Source organism: Sciurus carolinensis, chromosome 2 (genome assembly GCF_902686445.1).
Source record: "Sciurus carolinensis chromosome 2, mSciCar1.2, whole genome shotgun sequence".
Lineage (NCBI taxonomy): Eukaryota > Metazoa > Chordata > Mammalia > Rodentia > Sciuridae > Sciurus > Sciurus carolinensis.
The window spans coordinates 52,309,883-52,326,409 of NC_062214.1; the positions used below are offsets into that span (position 1 = coordinate 52,309,883).

The window sequence follows — 16,527 nt, forward strand, 5'->3', positions numbered from 1 at the left end:
ATCTGGTTCCCCTGGGTCTTCCTTTTATCTCTTTCTCTGATCCCTTCTGCCATAAGGTGAGCAGCTTTCCTCCATCACACCCTTCTTCCATGATGGTCGGCCTCACCTTGGGCCCAGAGCCGTGGAGTTCACCATCTATGGACTAACCTCTGAAACTGTGAACTCAAAATAAACCTCCCCTCCTCTAAGTTGTTTCTGTCAGGTATTTTGGACATCGTGTTTGCTCACTAAAACACATGCTTTATAGACACTCCCCAGCTTTTGCCTAAAAGTAAAAGGCTTTTCCAGATCCACTTTTCACCTGTCTTCAGAAGCTAAATGCACACTCATTAACACTATAGTATTACAGGCTACTGAATAAAGTGCTGTGTGATTAGCCATCTCTCATGATCACACAGATTTGAAAGGCAAAAAATGCACATGTGTAATTTTTAACTCTGAGCTATAAATGTCCATGACTCACCTCCTCCACATGTCACTGTGCAGGGGAAGAAGTCGGTTTGTCTCCACTGATGGCTGATGGGCTGGTAAAAGAAGAACTGGACCACACTGTCCTTGGCCACAGTGTACCTAGTCTGGACAGAGAGGACTGTGATACACATTTGCATACAATGAGCTGGTGCTGTTCATGCCTTTCAGACCCCACCAGTGTCACAACACACTTTGCTACATGAGGAATGCAAAGATCTTAAGACGTAATATCATTTCGTTTAGACTTGTCATAAAAGGAGGCTCGGATGATTCTCAGCAAATCCTTCTGGAGTCATTTTTCCAGATAATTCCATGCCTGTAAATGGATTCACAAAAAAATGTATGTGGCCTTTCTTATTTAATTTAAGTGTTTCCTTCCTGAAACATTTGATTTTAATTTCCAAGATGACAGAGATTGAGACAATCTTGATTTGTTCACAACAAAGCACATGGCTAGAATTTTTTTTTGTTGTTGTTATTGTTCTTATTAGTTATAATGACAGTAGGATGTGTTTTGACATATTATACATATAAGGAGCATAACTTTCCATTCTTCTATTTGTGCATGATATGGAATCATATGTCCATATGGGCACATAGGAAAGTAATGTCTGATGCATTGTACTATCTTACATGACTAAGATTCTTACATTTTAAATAGCAACATCTTTAAGCAGTTTCTTCTGAAAAATTCTTCTAAAAGTACAACTGCAGAAACTCTGCTCAAGTGAGTGTTCACCTGTGAACACTGTAGTGTCTGGTTAAAGGGAAGGGGCAAGGGTAAGAGCAGGCAGTTGTAGACAAAGGTGAATTTACTTTCAGATGGTTTTACTCAAGCAGCAAGTTGCCTCTTTACTTTTTTCTTCTCTTCCCTACTGATTGGACAAATGCACAAACTGAGGGAAACTTCCAGAATGCAGTGTAAAGAGAAAAAACAGAAAGAAAACAAGTCAAGCTCATAAAGGACAGGTACAGAAAAGCCCCCACACGCATGGAGTTCAGGATCATACGCTTGAAAATCACAGAGAGCAAATTCTACATGTTGTCACCACAGAAAAATAATAAATGTATGAGGTAATATATATGCTAATTATCTCTAGCCATTCCACAATGTACACATATTTCAAAACATCTATGTTGTACACCATAACTACATAACTACTTTTGTCAATTAGAAACCAGAATATCAACACGTTAGGAAAATCTGAAAATAAAATTGCTTAGAAAAACCAAGAAATTAAATTTTAATGGGAAAAAGACAACAATAAAAATAATTTTAAAAGAATATTCCATGATATGAGAAAATATTCATACTATAGTTAGTGGAAGAAATAGTTTACAAAAAAAGAAAAATTTAAAGAAAAATTTTAAAAAGATTATCAAGAAACATGCTACAATATTTCTTTTTTTAAAAGATAGAGATAATAAAATAACAAAGAAGCAACATTTTCTTATAAAATTGCTGAAACTTTCCTAAACCTTACAAGAAGATAAGTATCTTTATTTTCAAAATACTTACTGAGTTCTGAGCATACATTTAAAAAATAAAACAAGAATAAAAAAAACCTGAAAGTTATCAAAAAGAAAAAAATGATTACTGACAATGAAGGTATCAGATTTATCATAAGCAATATTGGATGCAAGAAAACAAAATCATATTTTCAAAGTGATGAGGGACAAGAATTTTGGATCTAGAATTCTATAATCATATTATTAATCAGCAATCAATTATCAATCTGTCATCAAAATTTCAACCATTAATCAGTGAAATAAAGATATTTCAGATATAAAATGACTCTGAAACTTTACCATTTAGAGACACTTACTAGAAACAGAAGGAAAAACTACAAGGGATGTAATAAACAAGAACTAAGACAAATACAGAAGAAAGTTGTTAGGTGTAAAAAGCAATAACATGAAATAAAGTAGTAAAGTTTATAAGAAAATCTAAACAAGGGTTGATTGAAAAAATAACAGTTTGAAAAATAACAGTGTGATGTATTTAATTGTAAAATAGCATAAAAATTCCAGACTTGAAATGTATATGGAGGAAGGGAAGGTCAGGGTTGTAGCAATAGGGTGACCACAGCACAGGATTACAGAGACAGAAACACACAAAGGTTTTTTGCTGTTGGCTGTTGCAGAATGGTTTGTTTATGATGAATCCTCCCACAGAGAATAAGTAAAAATACCGCATAAAATACTTTCAAATGTATTTTAAGGCATCAGTGAACTACCATGCTAGTGAAGATCTGAAGGGCCAAGATTGCAGACACAAAAGAAGTCCAGAACATGAGCACATTTGGCACCAGTTTTGCCACCACCTTTCAACTTGAGGCATTTTCCAATTTGCAAGTGGTGACTGAGAGGCTGAGAAACTATACAGACCTGTCATCAGACTCATGGAACTGGGGAGGCAAAAACTGGATCCCAAGACATGCCAAGGTGAGGGGTATAAGTAAATACCCCAGGCACCAGCTGGGATTCAAGAAGGCTCTGTTGTAGGACTAAAAGCAAAGTGAAGAGCCTCAGCAATTTAGCAAGACCCTGTTGCAAAATGAAAAATAAAAAGGGGTGGAGATGTGGTTAAGTGGTAAAATGCCCCTGGGTTTAATTCCCAGTATAAAAAAAAAAAAAGAAAACTGAAAATAGACCAACTTTGAAAGGGAATGAAGCCCAGGTTCAAATTATTTCAATTCCTTGTTACATGAAGGCTATTGGCTCCTAACCTAGCTGTCTTATAGAAGCAAAAATAGTCCAGACAGAAACTATATCTATAATCTTTCATCTAGAATATGTAATACAGACTTTAAAAATAAGTAGGCATACTAAAATAAAATTTAATACTGACACAAAAAAATGGAGAAAAGAATTTAAAATTACAGGAAATCTAGACATTGGCATTAAATAATAGAAACTTGAAAACTTAAGTATGCCACTATTACCCCCTGCCACCTCAGCCTTGGCTTCACATCTTTGTTTCCTTGCTGGAGGAGCTCCCAAGGTCATAAAATATCAGTGTTGGCACACAGCTTTTGCCTTGGGCTCTGCATGCAAGAATCTGAACTAAGATACTATGATTAAAAAGTTCAACAGATTAAATGATAAGAAGGATCACTTCACAGAAACAGATTGAAAAGTACAATAAATAAACATCTCAAAGGATGGATTTAATAGTATATTAGACTGGAGTTTGTCAAATACTTTCTTAAAAAGACAGTAAACATTTTAGGTTTCAGGTTATATGATTTCTGTTGCAACTTGTCAGCTCTGCTGGTGTAGTACAAAAGTAGCCATAAACAACATGTAAAACAATGGTAGTGGCTGTCTTCTAATAAAACTTTATTTATAAAATCAAGTAAATGGCTTGCTATCCATAATCTGCTGAGCCTTGGATTAGACACACCAGAGAAAAGACTTGTAAGATAACAGATAAGAAGAAAGTAGAAACTATACACATTGGATAAAGGTGAAAATACAATTGCAGTCCTAGAAACAGAGAAGAAAAAGCTTGGGACAGAAGCTAATCTTCCAAAACTAATGGTGGATATTTAGCCACGAATTGATGAGACACATGGACCTCAAACTGAAGAAAGTCACTAATTATACCATAGTCCAACTGACGAAAAACAAAAACAAACAGAAACCACTTAAACTCAGACAAAGAAAAAGGACACATTACCTTCTAAGGAACAAAAATTAGACTGACAGCTGACTTCTCAACAGAATAAATGAAAGCCAGAAGACAATGGAGAAATATCTTCAAAGCGCTGAAAGAAAATATTTTCATAATGATAAAAGGTTCAAATCACTAGGAAGATGAAATGCTTCTAAATTTGAATGTACCTAAAAACATAGCCTCAAAATATATAATGCAAAAGTTGCGGGAATTAAAAGAAAATTAAATAAATGTACATGTTGGTCGTTTTAGTATATCGTTCATGGTAAGTAACAGAAAAAGCAGACAAAAATCAGTAAGACTACAATTTTGAATAGGGCAATTAATAAACATGGTCTAACTGATATATGTAGAACCCTATATTTAACAATGGAGGACTACACATCACAGTCATCCAAAATTCACTATATTCTGAGCCAAAATAAAGTTTTAACAAATTTTAGAAGATTTAAATAATATGAGTATGTTCTTCGACTAACAGTAGAATTAAGCTATAAAAATAAAATTGTTGGGAAATCCCCATATGCTTGCTATATTCTAAATAACTCAGGGATATATTATAAAAAGGGATATATTACTAAGAAATTTATAATATAACTGAATAATTGGTGAAATATTTAATATAAACATCTGAAAATAAATATAAAGTATATTATCTACTTTGAGAGAAATTTATAGACTTAAGTGTACATTATAAGAAAAAAGGATAAAAATAAATTATCCAAACATTCATCTCAAGAAGTTAGAAAAAATAACAGTATACTTAATCTAGATAAAGTAGCAGAACAGAAATAATAAAGACAAGAACAGATTTTCATGTTATAGAAATAAAACTACATAAAAGGGAGCTACAAAAGAAAAAGTTGTTACTATGAAAAGTCTAAAATTGATAAACCTCCAGCATGACTGATCCAGAAAAAAAGAGAGTAGGTATAAATAACCAATATCAGAAATAAGAAAAAGGACTCACTATAGACCTTCTGAGACAGTGAACAGAGAAGAGAATTCTTTGAAAAAAAAAATCTAGGCTAATAACTAATATGTCAGTTGAAATAAACAACCTCCTTAAAATAACACTGACATGAAGAAATTTAAAAAATCTGAAGTGTTCTATCTTTGAAAGGCATTGAATATATTAATCTAAATATACCTGCTGAACATTTCCAAACATTTAAAGAAGAAATAACACCAATGTTATATAAACTATTGCAGAGCATAAGAAAGGAAGGGACACTTTTCCACTAGTTTTCTAAAACCAGTATAAAATTAATACCCAGACCTGAAAAAAGCAAGGAAACAGATATCCTGGACATAGTACAAAGATGAAAAATACAAAAAAATTAAATAAAATAATTTAATCACATCTAGTGATGTATAAAAGCAGGTACATTTTTATAATAGATTAATAAATACTAATAATGAATTCTAGTGGAAAAGAGTAGATTTATAACAGGCAGTATAGTTGGTTTAACATTTGAAAAATCACTATAATTTATTACAGAAAAGGGGGAAAAAGAGAAAAACATATGATCATTTTAAAATATATGGAGAAAGCATATGATAAAATTCCTCACTTGTATATTATAATGAAGCAAATTTCTTTCATCAGGTAAAACATGTACAAAAATGCTATAGCAAACATCATATATAATGTGAATTTTGGAGAACTTTGCTTCTGAAATGAGAAGCATGGTGAGGATATTTGCTGTCATCACTTCTATACAACATTGCATCAGATATTCTAAACAGTGCAATAAAGCAAGAAAAAGAAATAAAACATAAGGATTACAAAAGAAAAAACAAAACTATCATTATTTGCTGATGTCACATGTGCATGTATACAATTCAAAAGACCCTACAAACCATTAGTATTAATAATACAGTAATAATATATCAACATAAAAATATTAATCAGACTTTGATCCTCCCACAAAAAAGGATTTTATTTATAACATCAAAATAACAAACACCTAGGAATAAACTTAACAAAAAATATATAAGATATATACATTGAAGATTACAAACATTATTGAGAGAAATTTTTGAATAATCCTAAAAAATGTGTGAATATACCACATTTATGGATTGAAAGAGTTGGTTTTGAAAATGTATCACTTTTCCTCAAACTGACCTATAGATTTAATGTAATCTCAATCAAAATCCAACAGAATTTTATAAAAACTGACAAGCTGATTTTAATATTGATATGGAAATACAGTCAAGAAGAGCAAATATAACCTTCAAGAACAAAGAAGCTGAAGAACTTATACCACTAGACATTAAGGGTACTTTAAAGGTATCATAGATAAATCACAATACCATTGGTACAAAAGACAAATAGATTCATGAAACAACGTAGTGTCCATAAATATACCCACCATTATAGTTGCAAGATTTAAGACAAATAGGGATAGGACCGTCCTTCACCTAATGACTGTGTGTTAACTAGATGGTCACATGGGAGGGGAAAAAAACACTGACTCTACTTCACAATACATATGAAAATCAACTCAAGGTGGATTACAGCCTTAAAGTGAAAAGTAAAATATTTAAACTTCCAGAAACAAACACAGAAGAGTATCTTCATGACTCTGGATAAAGATTTCTTAATCAGGATACAAATAGCATTAAACATAATATTAAAGAGGAGACATAATATTACAGATTGAAACACTGCACCACAATAAAATTAAGAACTTTTGTATGGGGAAACTGATGGTCCTAATTGGAGAAAAAATAAAGACAAAATGAATTAGGAACTCAGGTCCAGAAGCTAAAGCTTTAAACCCATGTAAAGGGAAATAAAGATACAAATTTATATAAACAGAATTTTTTAACTCTAAAAAATAAATAAACCAACAAAACTAAAATCTAGTACTTAGACCTGAGAGACAGGTTTTTTTGTTGTTGTTGTTTTTTGTTTTGTGGGTGGGGGGATACCAGGGATTGAACTCAGGGGCACTCAATCACTGAGCCACATCCCCAGCCCTATTCTGTATTTTACTTAAAGACAAGGTCTCACTGAGTTGCTTAGCGTCTCACCATTGCTGAGGCTGGTTTTGAACTCAAGATCCTCCTGCCTCAGCCTTCAGAGCCACTGGGCAGACTTTTTTTGAATGGTTTGAACAAAACAAAATTAGACAAGGACAATCAATAAATAAGTTTAAAAATGAAGGAGCACAGTTCCTGGAACAGTAGAAATGTTATTTAAGGGAATATTATCATTATATTTTTAAAAATTGTGTAAAATGAAATAAGTTCTCTAGAAAACTGTAAATTTCAAAATTGGCTCAAAAATAAGCCTATAAGAAAGTGAAATAGCTTCTAAGTCCTCTCTATTACTGCTGAAAAGAATGTAAAACAAAGAAGAGAAAGAAGGCATCAAGATCAGATATTTTATAGAAATAGAAAATCCTTACTGTAGTAGTCCTGTTTAGTTGCCTACCAACATCAGTTTCCCCTTCCTATTCTACAGAGAAACAGTTTTGTCCCAGTGTTCATTCCTCCCTCATGTGACTCAGGTAAGTCTTTATTGTTCTAAATGAATTATTGTGATCTTCTCTGTCTTGCTAGATGTGGGACCCTTGAGAATGTTCTGCTCAGACACACAATTATGAAGAGTCAATTGACCAAAACTCCAGGTTCAGGTCAAGCTTCCCAGAATTGCTCCAAGCCAATAAATGAGCATAGCAGGAGTGGTAATCCAGACCTATTTCTGGGACATCTGGAGAGTTCTGTGACAGAGGATGTTGGCTCAGGGTCTTCCCTAAAGCCTTGCCAAGTTCTCTTACAACAGTCCTGCCATCTAAGATGCTTCCACATGATTTCCCTTCTTCCCACTCTCCTTCACTAGTGATCAGATGTTCTGTGCCATCTGTCAGTTCTCCCAGTCTCACTACTTCCTTTTTTTTTCCAGGCTCATTCTACTTCCTCCTTCATTTTTTTCTCACAGTCAGTTCCCAAATAAATGTCTTGCATGTCTCATCATATTTTGACATCTGCTTCTTGGAGGAGCTAGACTAAGAGGATCTAGACTTAGAGGATCTAAGGGATGTGCAGAGTGGGTGTGTGACTCAATTCTTACCAGTGAGAGGTGATAAAGTTCTACTATGGAGTTTCTAAGAAAAAAATTCCTTGTCAAGAAGGTTCACAAGAAAGAAAAAAACCTATTGGGCTTCCAGACCTTGTCTTATCTGCGTGTGACTCTTGGACCTGTGCCTTTTACTATCAGTTCATAGCAAAGACACACCTACTTACTTTAAGTCCATGCCCACTGACCTCAAATGGCCCCTTAATGCTGCCAGGAAACACATAATTTTTCCCTACTCCATTTATTCTCCCATTCTTTAAGATAAATATTTCATAATTCTTCCTCAGACTTCAAACTTTCAACTCCTTGCACACCATCCTTCCCAAGTTGGTAACTGTGCATTCCATCTCATGAGAAATTCCAAGTAGGGAGAGTAAGGAATAAGCAAGTGAGACTCCTCTACATCTACCTCCAGCTAATCTATTTCTCGTGATTATCTCCTCCTCCTCTCCAGGAACACTTCATCATCAGTAGAGGGGAGCACCAGAGCCCAGAGATATAAAGCATGGATTTATCAGCAGCCTGGTGTGGCCCAGAGGTACTGAACCTAACAAAGACTTTCAAAAGGAAAATAAAATGGAAAAATGAACCAATTTTTTTTTTCCTTCACAAACGTATTTGAGCCTCTCTCTTGCCTGCTTAGTCATTTTTCACTTATCTAAGTAGAAAGAGCTGATTAATAGGAGTAATGGTTGAAGGAAAAGTAGCCTATAATACTGAACCTGAGCTTTATGTGACTTTGTTGGTAGTATTCTCTAGCAAAGAAAATACTGCATTCCGTATCTTGAGGGAAACATTGTAATAATATTTTTAAAAAACTCCCTGGGGCTATAGTTTCCTTTACTCATAGGATCACCTGAATTGCCTCCACTATATTTCAAAGTGAAAATTTTAGGATGGAAGGGTGAGAAAATGACAGCAAATCTGGTATAAGGACATACAGTTGACATGGATGGAACCAAGCTTAACATGGATTGCACATTTCTTCATTGGATAGGATGGAAGTATGTGGGCTGTATAGATGCCAATAAGTACACAAATGAAAACCTTGATCCTTCACCAAAGAAATTAAAATGATGCCATGAGTTTGTCATTGCTATGTCAGAAATATCAACTTCAACATGAATAATAGAACCTGCTCTGGTTGAAACAGAAACTTTAAAATGACCAATTAATCAAGATTGTTCTGTAGGCATGTTTATTTCAAAGATTCAATTTGATCATAAATTTTGGTAAAATTAAACAAATTACACTATTTCCAATAACATGGTTCTGGAGAAATCAGTCAATCTATGTGTATTCCTTATGTTACAAACTACTGATAGTTTGACTCTATACCATTAATAAAATCTCATTCAATATAGCTCTTCACATGTGCTCTTCAAAAGACAGATAGTTGTTTAAAGGTTTATTAAAAGTATCTTCAAATACCATTGGTCTCATCTTTCTTCCCTGGAAAAAGCCCCTGTTATTGCCACTAAATATGTACATTTAGTGTATATGCACACACATACACATATATGTATATATACTTAAATATACATACATAGAAGAAATTTTAACATAAAACTGAAAATATACTTGTGTGTATGTGTGTGTGTGTGTGTATCAGTGAATTCTGGTAACTCCTAGAGCAGTTTTTAAACAAGAAATTTCCCTTAACAGACCACATTCTACCTTTGTGATTACTAGGAAACAGGATGGGATGGATGATGGAGATGATGATGAAATACCTAAATTTCCTTTCTGTTGGCACTGTTATCAACTGAATTGTGTCCCCACAAAAAGAATGAAGTTTTAGCCTATTGTACCTCAGAATATGATCTGAAAAAGGGTCTTTGCAGATGTGATCAAGTTAGGTTGAGGACATTAGTGTGGGACCCAATCCAATATGACTAGTCCTTATGAAAGGGTGATATTTAGACATGGAAGGGGACACACACTGATGAATGGTGTGAAGACAGAGAGAGAAATGCTAAATTCCAAGAACCAAGGAGACAAGCACGAGGCACATCCTCCCTTGAAGGCCTCAGAAGGAATCAATCCTGCCAACACCTTGATGTTGGACACTAAGACGTCAGAACTATGAGATGATAAATTCTTGTATTTAGGCAATTCAGTTTGTGGTATTCTGGTATAGTAGCCTCAGGAAACTAATGCAGGCACTGACTCTAAAACTGTCTTGCCATGTTTTGAAACACGTGGGACTGTATTGAGGGGAAGTAAAACAGGTAGTTTCAGATTCCTCCTGTCCTTGGGTAAGAGGTTTGTACCATAACTCCTAGAAAAGTATAACAGATATCAGAGCTGAGGTTGGAGGAAGCTGGAGACGGAGGTTGAATAGCTGAAAACTAGTGGAAAAGCAATCAGAAAACACAAAGTATCTGAATGGAAGAAAAATGACTCCCTAAGAAGATATCTGGCAGAAAAAGTAAGATTTCAGACCACAAAGAAGACAGATCCTCCAGCCTTACAAGGCACATGTATGTTCTAAGAAGACAAAAGTTACTAGCTAGATTTAAAAATTAACCACAAAAAGAGATGTCTTCATCAAAGCCATTTAGCTTAATTTTAATAGCTATTCTCAGGGAAATATGCTTAAAATTGATATTTACCAACATTTACTCATAGATGCAAATGTTCAATAAATTCTCACTGAACAAATAGTGTCTCTCATTGTCCAATCAACAAAGCACAGACTATCAATGACTTAGTCCCGATTCTCTACTGCTACCTGGTGGCAACATGCACATATTACAGGAGAAAATAATAATATCTCATAAGCTCTGACTACCCCAGCACCAAAGTGCTGTGACAAACCATCCATGAGAAAACAGGTCACTCAAGAAGACATAGTGAGAAATCCATTTGAAAGAAGAGAAGAGGCAATTTTCAGGAATGGTCCAACCATGGAAATACAGTTTCTGAAAGAACGAAACAAGAAATTTACTTTCCTTATTGATGTAGTGAGTTGTTAAGTTTCTGAATCTGAGCAAAAGTAACTACAAGACCATTGGTCCACTGATATCTACAAACATTACATGTGAGAATATAGTTGTTTCCAACACATTTATTTAAAAGTCCATGAAATAAGCCTACCACATGAACTGTATAAAGGTATGTGTGCACATAGCTCAGTGTACCAGTTAGGCTTCATCAACATGAAGTCGGCAGGGCTGGTCTTGGCTGCCTCTCGGATTGTAGACCTTTTTTAGATCAAGTGCTCTTGGTCTACTGGAGAAGAACATGGGGCAACTGTCATCCCTCCCACTGAAAGTACAGCCATTCCTTAATTATGTGATATGCCAGGAAGAAATGAATATGGATGAAGCGAAGAGTTCCTTATCTTAGTAACAACACAGGCTGAGCAACACTAAAGAGTTGAAAAAAAAAAAAAAGGCAACCGATGTAAAAGGATATTTCCTAGAAACATTCATCATTTGGATAAATCCCAAGTCAGGGAAAAACAACATCACAGTCAGTCTTATTTCAGCACAAGTGTCTCCAATTTTGCCAAATTCTCACCCAGCCCACCATGTCCATGAAAGAAAATGGCTGTGAGCATGAAAAGGAAGTTCTATTTATACAGGAGTCAGTTGTGTGTGATGCCCTCTTTGGTATATATACATTTTTTACACAACTTTTTCAGTCTGGAGAGCTCAAACACTTTCCAGAAGTTGAAGCTGAAGTTCAGAACTATTTACTTAAGTCTGAGAAAGACAGAAATTAGAGACAGGACTATAGAGGATCAAGTAGTAATTCAGGCTGAATTCAGTAATTCAATGTGAATAGCACACCATTAAAATGTACATTATTAAGAAATGAATATAAAAGTCTGATAAGAAGGTATATAATAATTTTAATGATGCAGGTGATATTTGAATGTATTCATTTATTAAATTATTCTGCGTTAGATATTATAAGTGACACTAAGACCACACCCCCAAAGAATTTATCCCTTCTGAAAAAAATCACAATTGTTTTCTTCTGGGGATATGTCCTTCCAAATATTAAAAGAAGTATTCACACACATACCCACATGTGTATAGAAATATATAGTTGATGTGTATCATGATTTCATACATGGCATCAATAAAAGACACCATCTAGACCTACCCATGCCAATGCCATAACCAGTGTCTTAAAATACTCATCTTTCTGGCACTTCTTCCATCCTATCATCATAAATATCTCCTACTCAATCAGAAACCTCCATGTTGACTTATGAATGCAGACTCTCCGAGTAACGATTAGAAGAGAAAAAAAATGTGTGTGAGTATTTACTACTTGAGAACCAAACAGGGAAGACCTAAGAAAAGTAAGACAAGCGTAGACTTTATGCCATAATAATGAACCAGAGAGAAAAGAGGATAATTCTGGTTCCCCTTCCCAAATCTTTTACAATGTGACTGTCAAAGAAAAATATTGTTGGTGCTTTATGAATCTGTCACAGAAGTGACAAACTTAAATGTCTATGGAGGTCAGGCAGATATATAAATGCTGGAAGCAGGATGAATGGCAACCAACACAGTAGTGTTAGGAGGCAATAGGAATAGTGCAGACCATGGCAAACTACAGCGAGGGCCTGACTAGGAGGCAGCTGCTTCTTAGCTGCAGCCAACAATTGCTATGATAAAATGCAAGTTCTGTGTCAGGTCTTCCCATTTTTAAAGAGAAACAGAAAAAAAAAAAAACAACCCGATATTTTTATGTAAGAATCTCTTGACTTTTCAGTATTGACCATTTAAAATTCAAAGTTTAAAAAACAACAAAATACAAAAACAAAAACCACTGTGCAGGCTGACACTTGGCAGATTACACTGCGAGCTGGATTTGGATCTCAGTAATCTGGACCAGTTGGCAGCTTTCATTTACCTCCCCATCTATCTCTGTGCCAACAGAATTGATGACTCCATGAAACATTCTTTGACAAATTAATAAGTGGGACACAGTTCTTTTGCAGGTAATGGGCTTTTTTTTAATCCATAAAGGTTTCACTGGCAATTATGACAATTTTCTCTCTTCCATTTACATTTTGGAGTGAATTTTCTGAAAAGAAAGAGGGGAAAACTACCCACTGAACTCTCATTTTCTTTTCATTTCTTTGGCATTTTCAAATTAATCAGAAGTGTGTCACACTGTGTGTCCTTGGAACTAGGCTGATTACAACACAACCTGTCTTCTGAGGGAAGATTTCCCAGCTTTACCATAGAGGGGCATAGACTGATGGAACCAGGAAAGAAGGGCTCTTCTGAGGCTACCTTATAACAGGCACTCATCAGAAAACATACCCTGGGGCAGGAATCACTCATCTGAATCAGCCACAGCAATACGGTGAACTCTCAGGGCTGAGAGTGGAAGGGTAAACGGTGGAGGGAGGGATGAGCCTCTGTCCCCTCTGTCCTCTGTTCCTTTCTGTAAGGATGGTGGGTTCAATCCTCGTTCATTTCCATGAAACACCATCCAGAGATTTAAAACTAAGCTTGGCAACTAGAGGTTATAAATACAAAATCAATTCTTTCCTTTGTAGAAGTAATGTCTGGTTTCCTAGCTCTCAGGGTTAAGGAGCAGATTCTTGAGAGCAGATACTTGAGGATGAACAATTTTTAGGGATGGATTATCAAGATGTAAATATTGATGATATATGCTCCATATGACCATCTGCTGAACAAACTTACTGGTTTTTAAAAAATTATTATTGTTTTGGAGGGCTTTTTGTTTTTTTCAGTTTTGGGGATTGAAATCATGGCCTTGCACATGCTGAAAGTGCTCTACCACTGAGCTATTTCCCCAGCCCTTTTTGTTTTTGTTGGTGTTTATTTAAAAGTTGCCCAGGCTGGCCTCAAACATGAGATCCTCAGGTCTCAGTCTCCCTGAACAGCTAGAACACCAGGTGTGTACCACCATGCCAGACTCCAAACTTACTATTTTTAAAAATCAAGAAGTTTTGGGCTTCATGTGCATGAAGTTTATGAAGCAGATTGTCCTACCTTGAAGATGAAATCAGCCATCAGAGGTCCTGGAATCTTAAAGGTTTGCCTCTCTGAGCCCTTCTGAAATTCAACTGTTGTGTTTTCTACAACAAAGACTCCAGGGCTGTTAAAGCTGTGTTCTCCTTTGCTTCCTTGAAGTGTTTTGGATTCAATAACTGAAATTGAAAAATAAAATTTAAGTAAGAGAATTCTCCTAAAGTCCAAATGACATTTCACCAAGACATATCCACACACAACATCAAAAGATTCACTCAGTTTATAACATTGGTCCACACTGGTGGAATAGATATGTCAAATTTTTAGCTGTCCTTAAAAAGTCACTAACAGGGGCAGAATGTCCTAATGGTTCTACTAAATTCTTTGGCGACATTTCTACTATAAAAGATAAAACTTTTCTTTCTTTATTTTTTTTTTTTTTCATGAGGTAGCTCAAAAAATACAGAGTGAGTAGAGTCAGGTTTACTCACTTTTGACCTATTCAGACCTTAAACATAGTTTTGTATTTAAAAAAAAAACAGGGAATCTCAAATTTGCTTTTATTTAAAATAAAAAGCTTTTATTTTGAAATAATGAGATTCACAAGAAATTGCAAAGGCAATATAGAGAGATCCTCAGTGGTTACATCTTATGAAACTATAGAACAACAGCAAAAGCAGGAAATTGACGTTGGTACAATGTATGCAAACAGTTTGATGCCATGTCTGAGAGAGGGCCTCCCTAATTCACCCAGGCTGGCTTGGGACCTGTGTTCTAATGGCTGAGAGTGGCACAGGACCACAATCAAAACACATAACCATCACACTACCACAGAGCTCTCCCTTGTACATGTTAGTCTCTTATTCTAATTTGCTTTTATAAGATCAGAAGTGTTTTTAATATCTGCAAAAAAATGTTTGCCCGAAGTATTCCAACTTTAAGTAATTTCTCCCCCTCCTCCTCCTTTTCTTCTGTCTTATTAAGTGTTAGCATACCCAGCAGACCTGGTCTATGGTTGGGAGAGGTAAAAAAGACAGACAGAGCTGGGTTCTGGTCTCAGCTCTTTCTCTGACTCCCTGTTGTGGGTTTTCATGGATTCATTTCTAAAATGAGGAGTCAGAGTGGATGATCTCCCATGTCCAACTCTCCTCTGAAAACTCCACTTGATGCAGTGGCACTACAATTGTCTCTAGCCATCTTGAACAAAGGACACAACAGAATCAAAACTCCATTCAGCTTCAAACTTAAAAATGGAAAGCTGATAAAACACAACAAAACGGCCCAGTGTCAGAGCACTCCAATCCATATGCTGCTGGGCTTTGGCTGTTTTCATTTGCTAGATTTTCTCTCTGCCAAAGAGCAGCTGCAGGAATCCAAGTGCACTGGACAGACTACATCCCAGGCATTGGGAGACATCCCTGATTATCCCTGACAGGCAGGCTGAGAACTTTTCTGGGAAATTCAAAGGCTGGACAGGAGCTCCTTGATCTGGAAGAGTCATTAGCGGTCGAAGAATAACCCTGGCTACTTTCAGGCACACAAAACCCCAACCACTTTGGCCCCAGTCTCCATGACCGCAGTAGATTTTTGGAAAGTGTGAGATTAAATTCATTTCCTAGTTCCAATGAAGATATAAAACTGAGTGTTGCGAAGTGAGTTGTCAGTAAATATGAGATGGAGAACTAGAGATAGTAAGCCCCACACTCTTGAGTTAGGTCTCTAAAGTAAATGAGAGAAAACGATTGAGTATTGAGACAATACGGAAACACAGACTGGACACCATCCATCCTCACTGAAGGCATGTGAGACACCAAGTTTCTAGACTGAGATTTAGCCTGAAATGACTTGATTAAATTCAAGTAGTGAGAAATGGATTCCACGGTTGCGCTGGGGGAGTAATTGCTTTACCACTGGGCTCACTTTCTGAACTACAGTTTTGCAAGTTTTATAATGATGCAGTTTTGGATCAAGGGTATGAGGACCTGGGAAGGTGATCTGGGAGGAAGGAAGGCCAGGTGCTATGACATCCATCCCCTAAACCAAATGCCAGCATTTCTCTTAGTTCAGTTTTGGTGTTTTGTTTTAAAGGTGAAGTCTATTCCATTATTTCAACAGTGTTTAAGATTTTCACTGGCAAGGACATGAAAATACAAATAACAAAGTCGAGTTTACATAAATCACTCAAGCCACTCTGCTGAAATGTATGTTAGTTGTAGAATATCTACATTTCAATTATTTCAAAGGGTTTCCAGATCTCCAGGGTGAAAATACTGGTGGCATTTCTAAGAGGTAGAAAACAGATTGTTTGACCTCACTAG

General features: G+C 35.7%; 1 protein-coding gene across 3 annotated transcripts in view; it reads right to left on the bottom strand.

Annotated features, from left to right (window-relative positions):
* Adamtsl3 (ADAMTS like 3) overlaps nt 1-16,527 on the bottom strand; it is a 347,565-nt gene that overhangs the window by 146,370 nt on the left and 184,668 nt on the right. For all 3 annotated transcript variants that reach the window (XM_047534772.1, XM_047534782.1, XM_047534791.1), the window contains exons 9-10: nt 14,231-14,388; nt 464-575 (exon numbers count right to left, since the gene is read on the bottom strand). In XM_047534772.1, the coding sequence (XP_047390728.1) occupies nt 464-575; nt 14,231-14,388 (270 nt within the window). The remainder of the gene's footprint in view (nt 1-463; nt 576-14,230; nt 14,389-16,527) is intronic.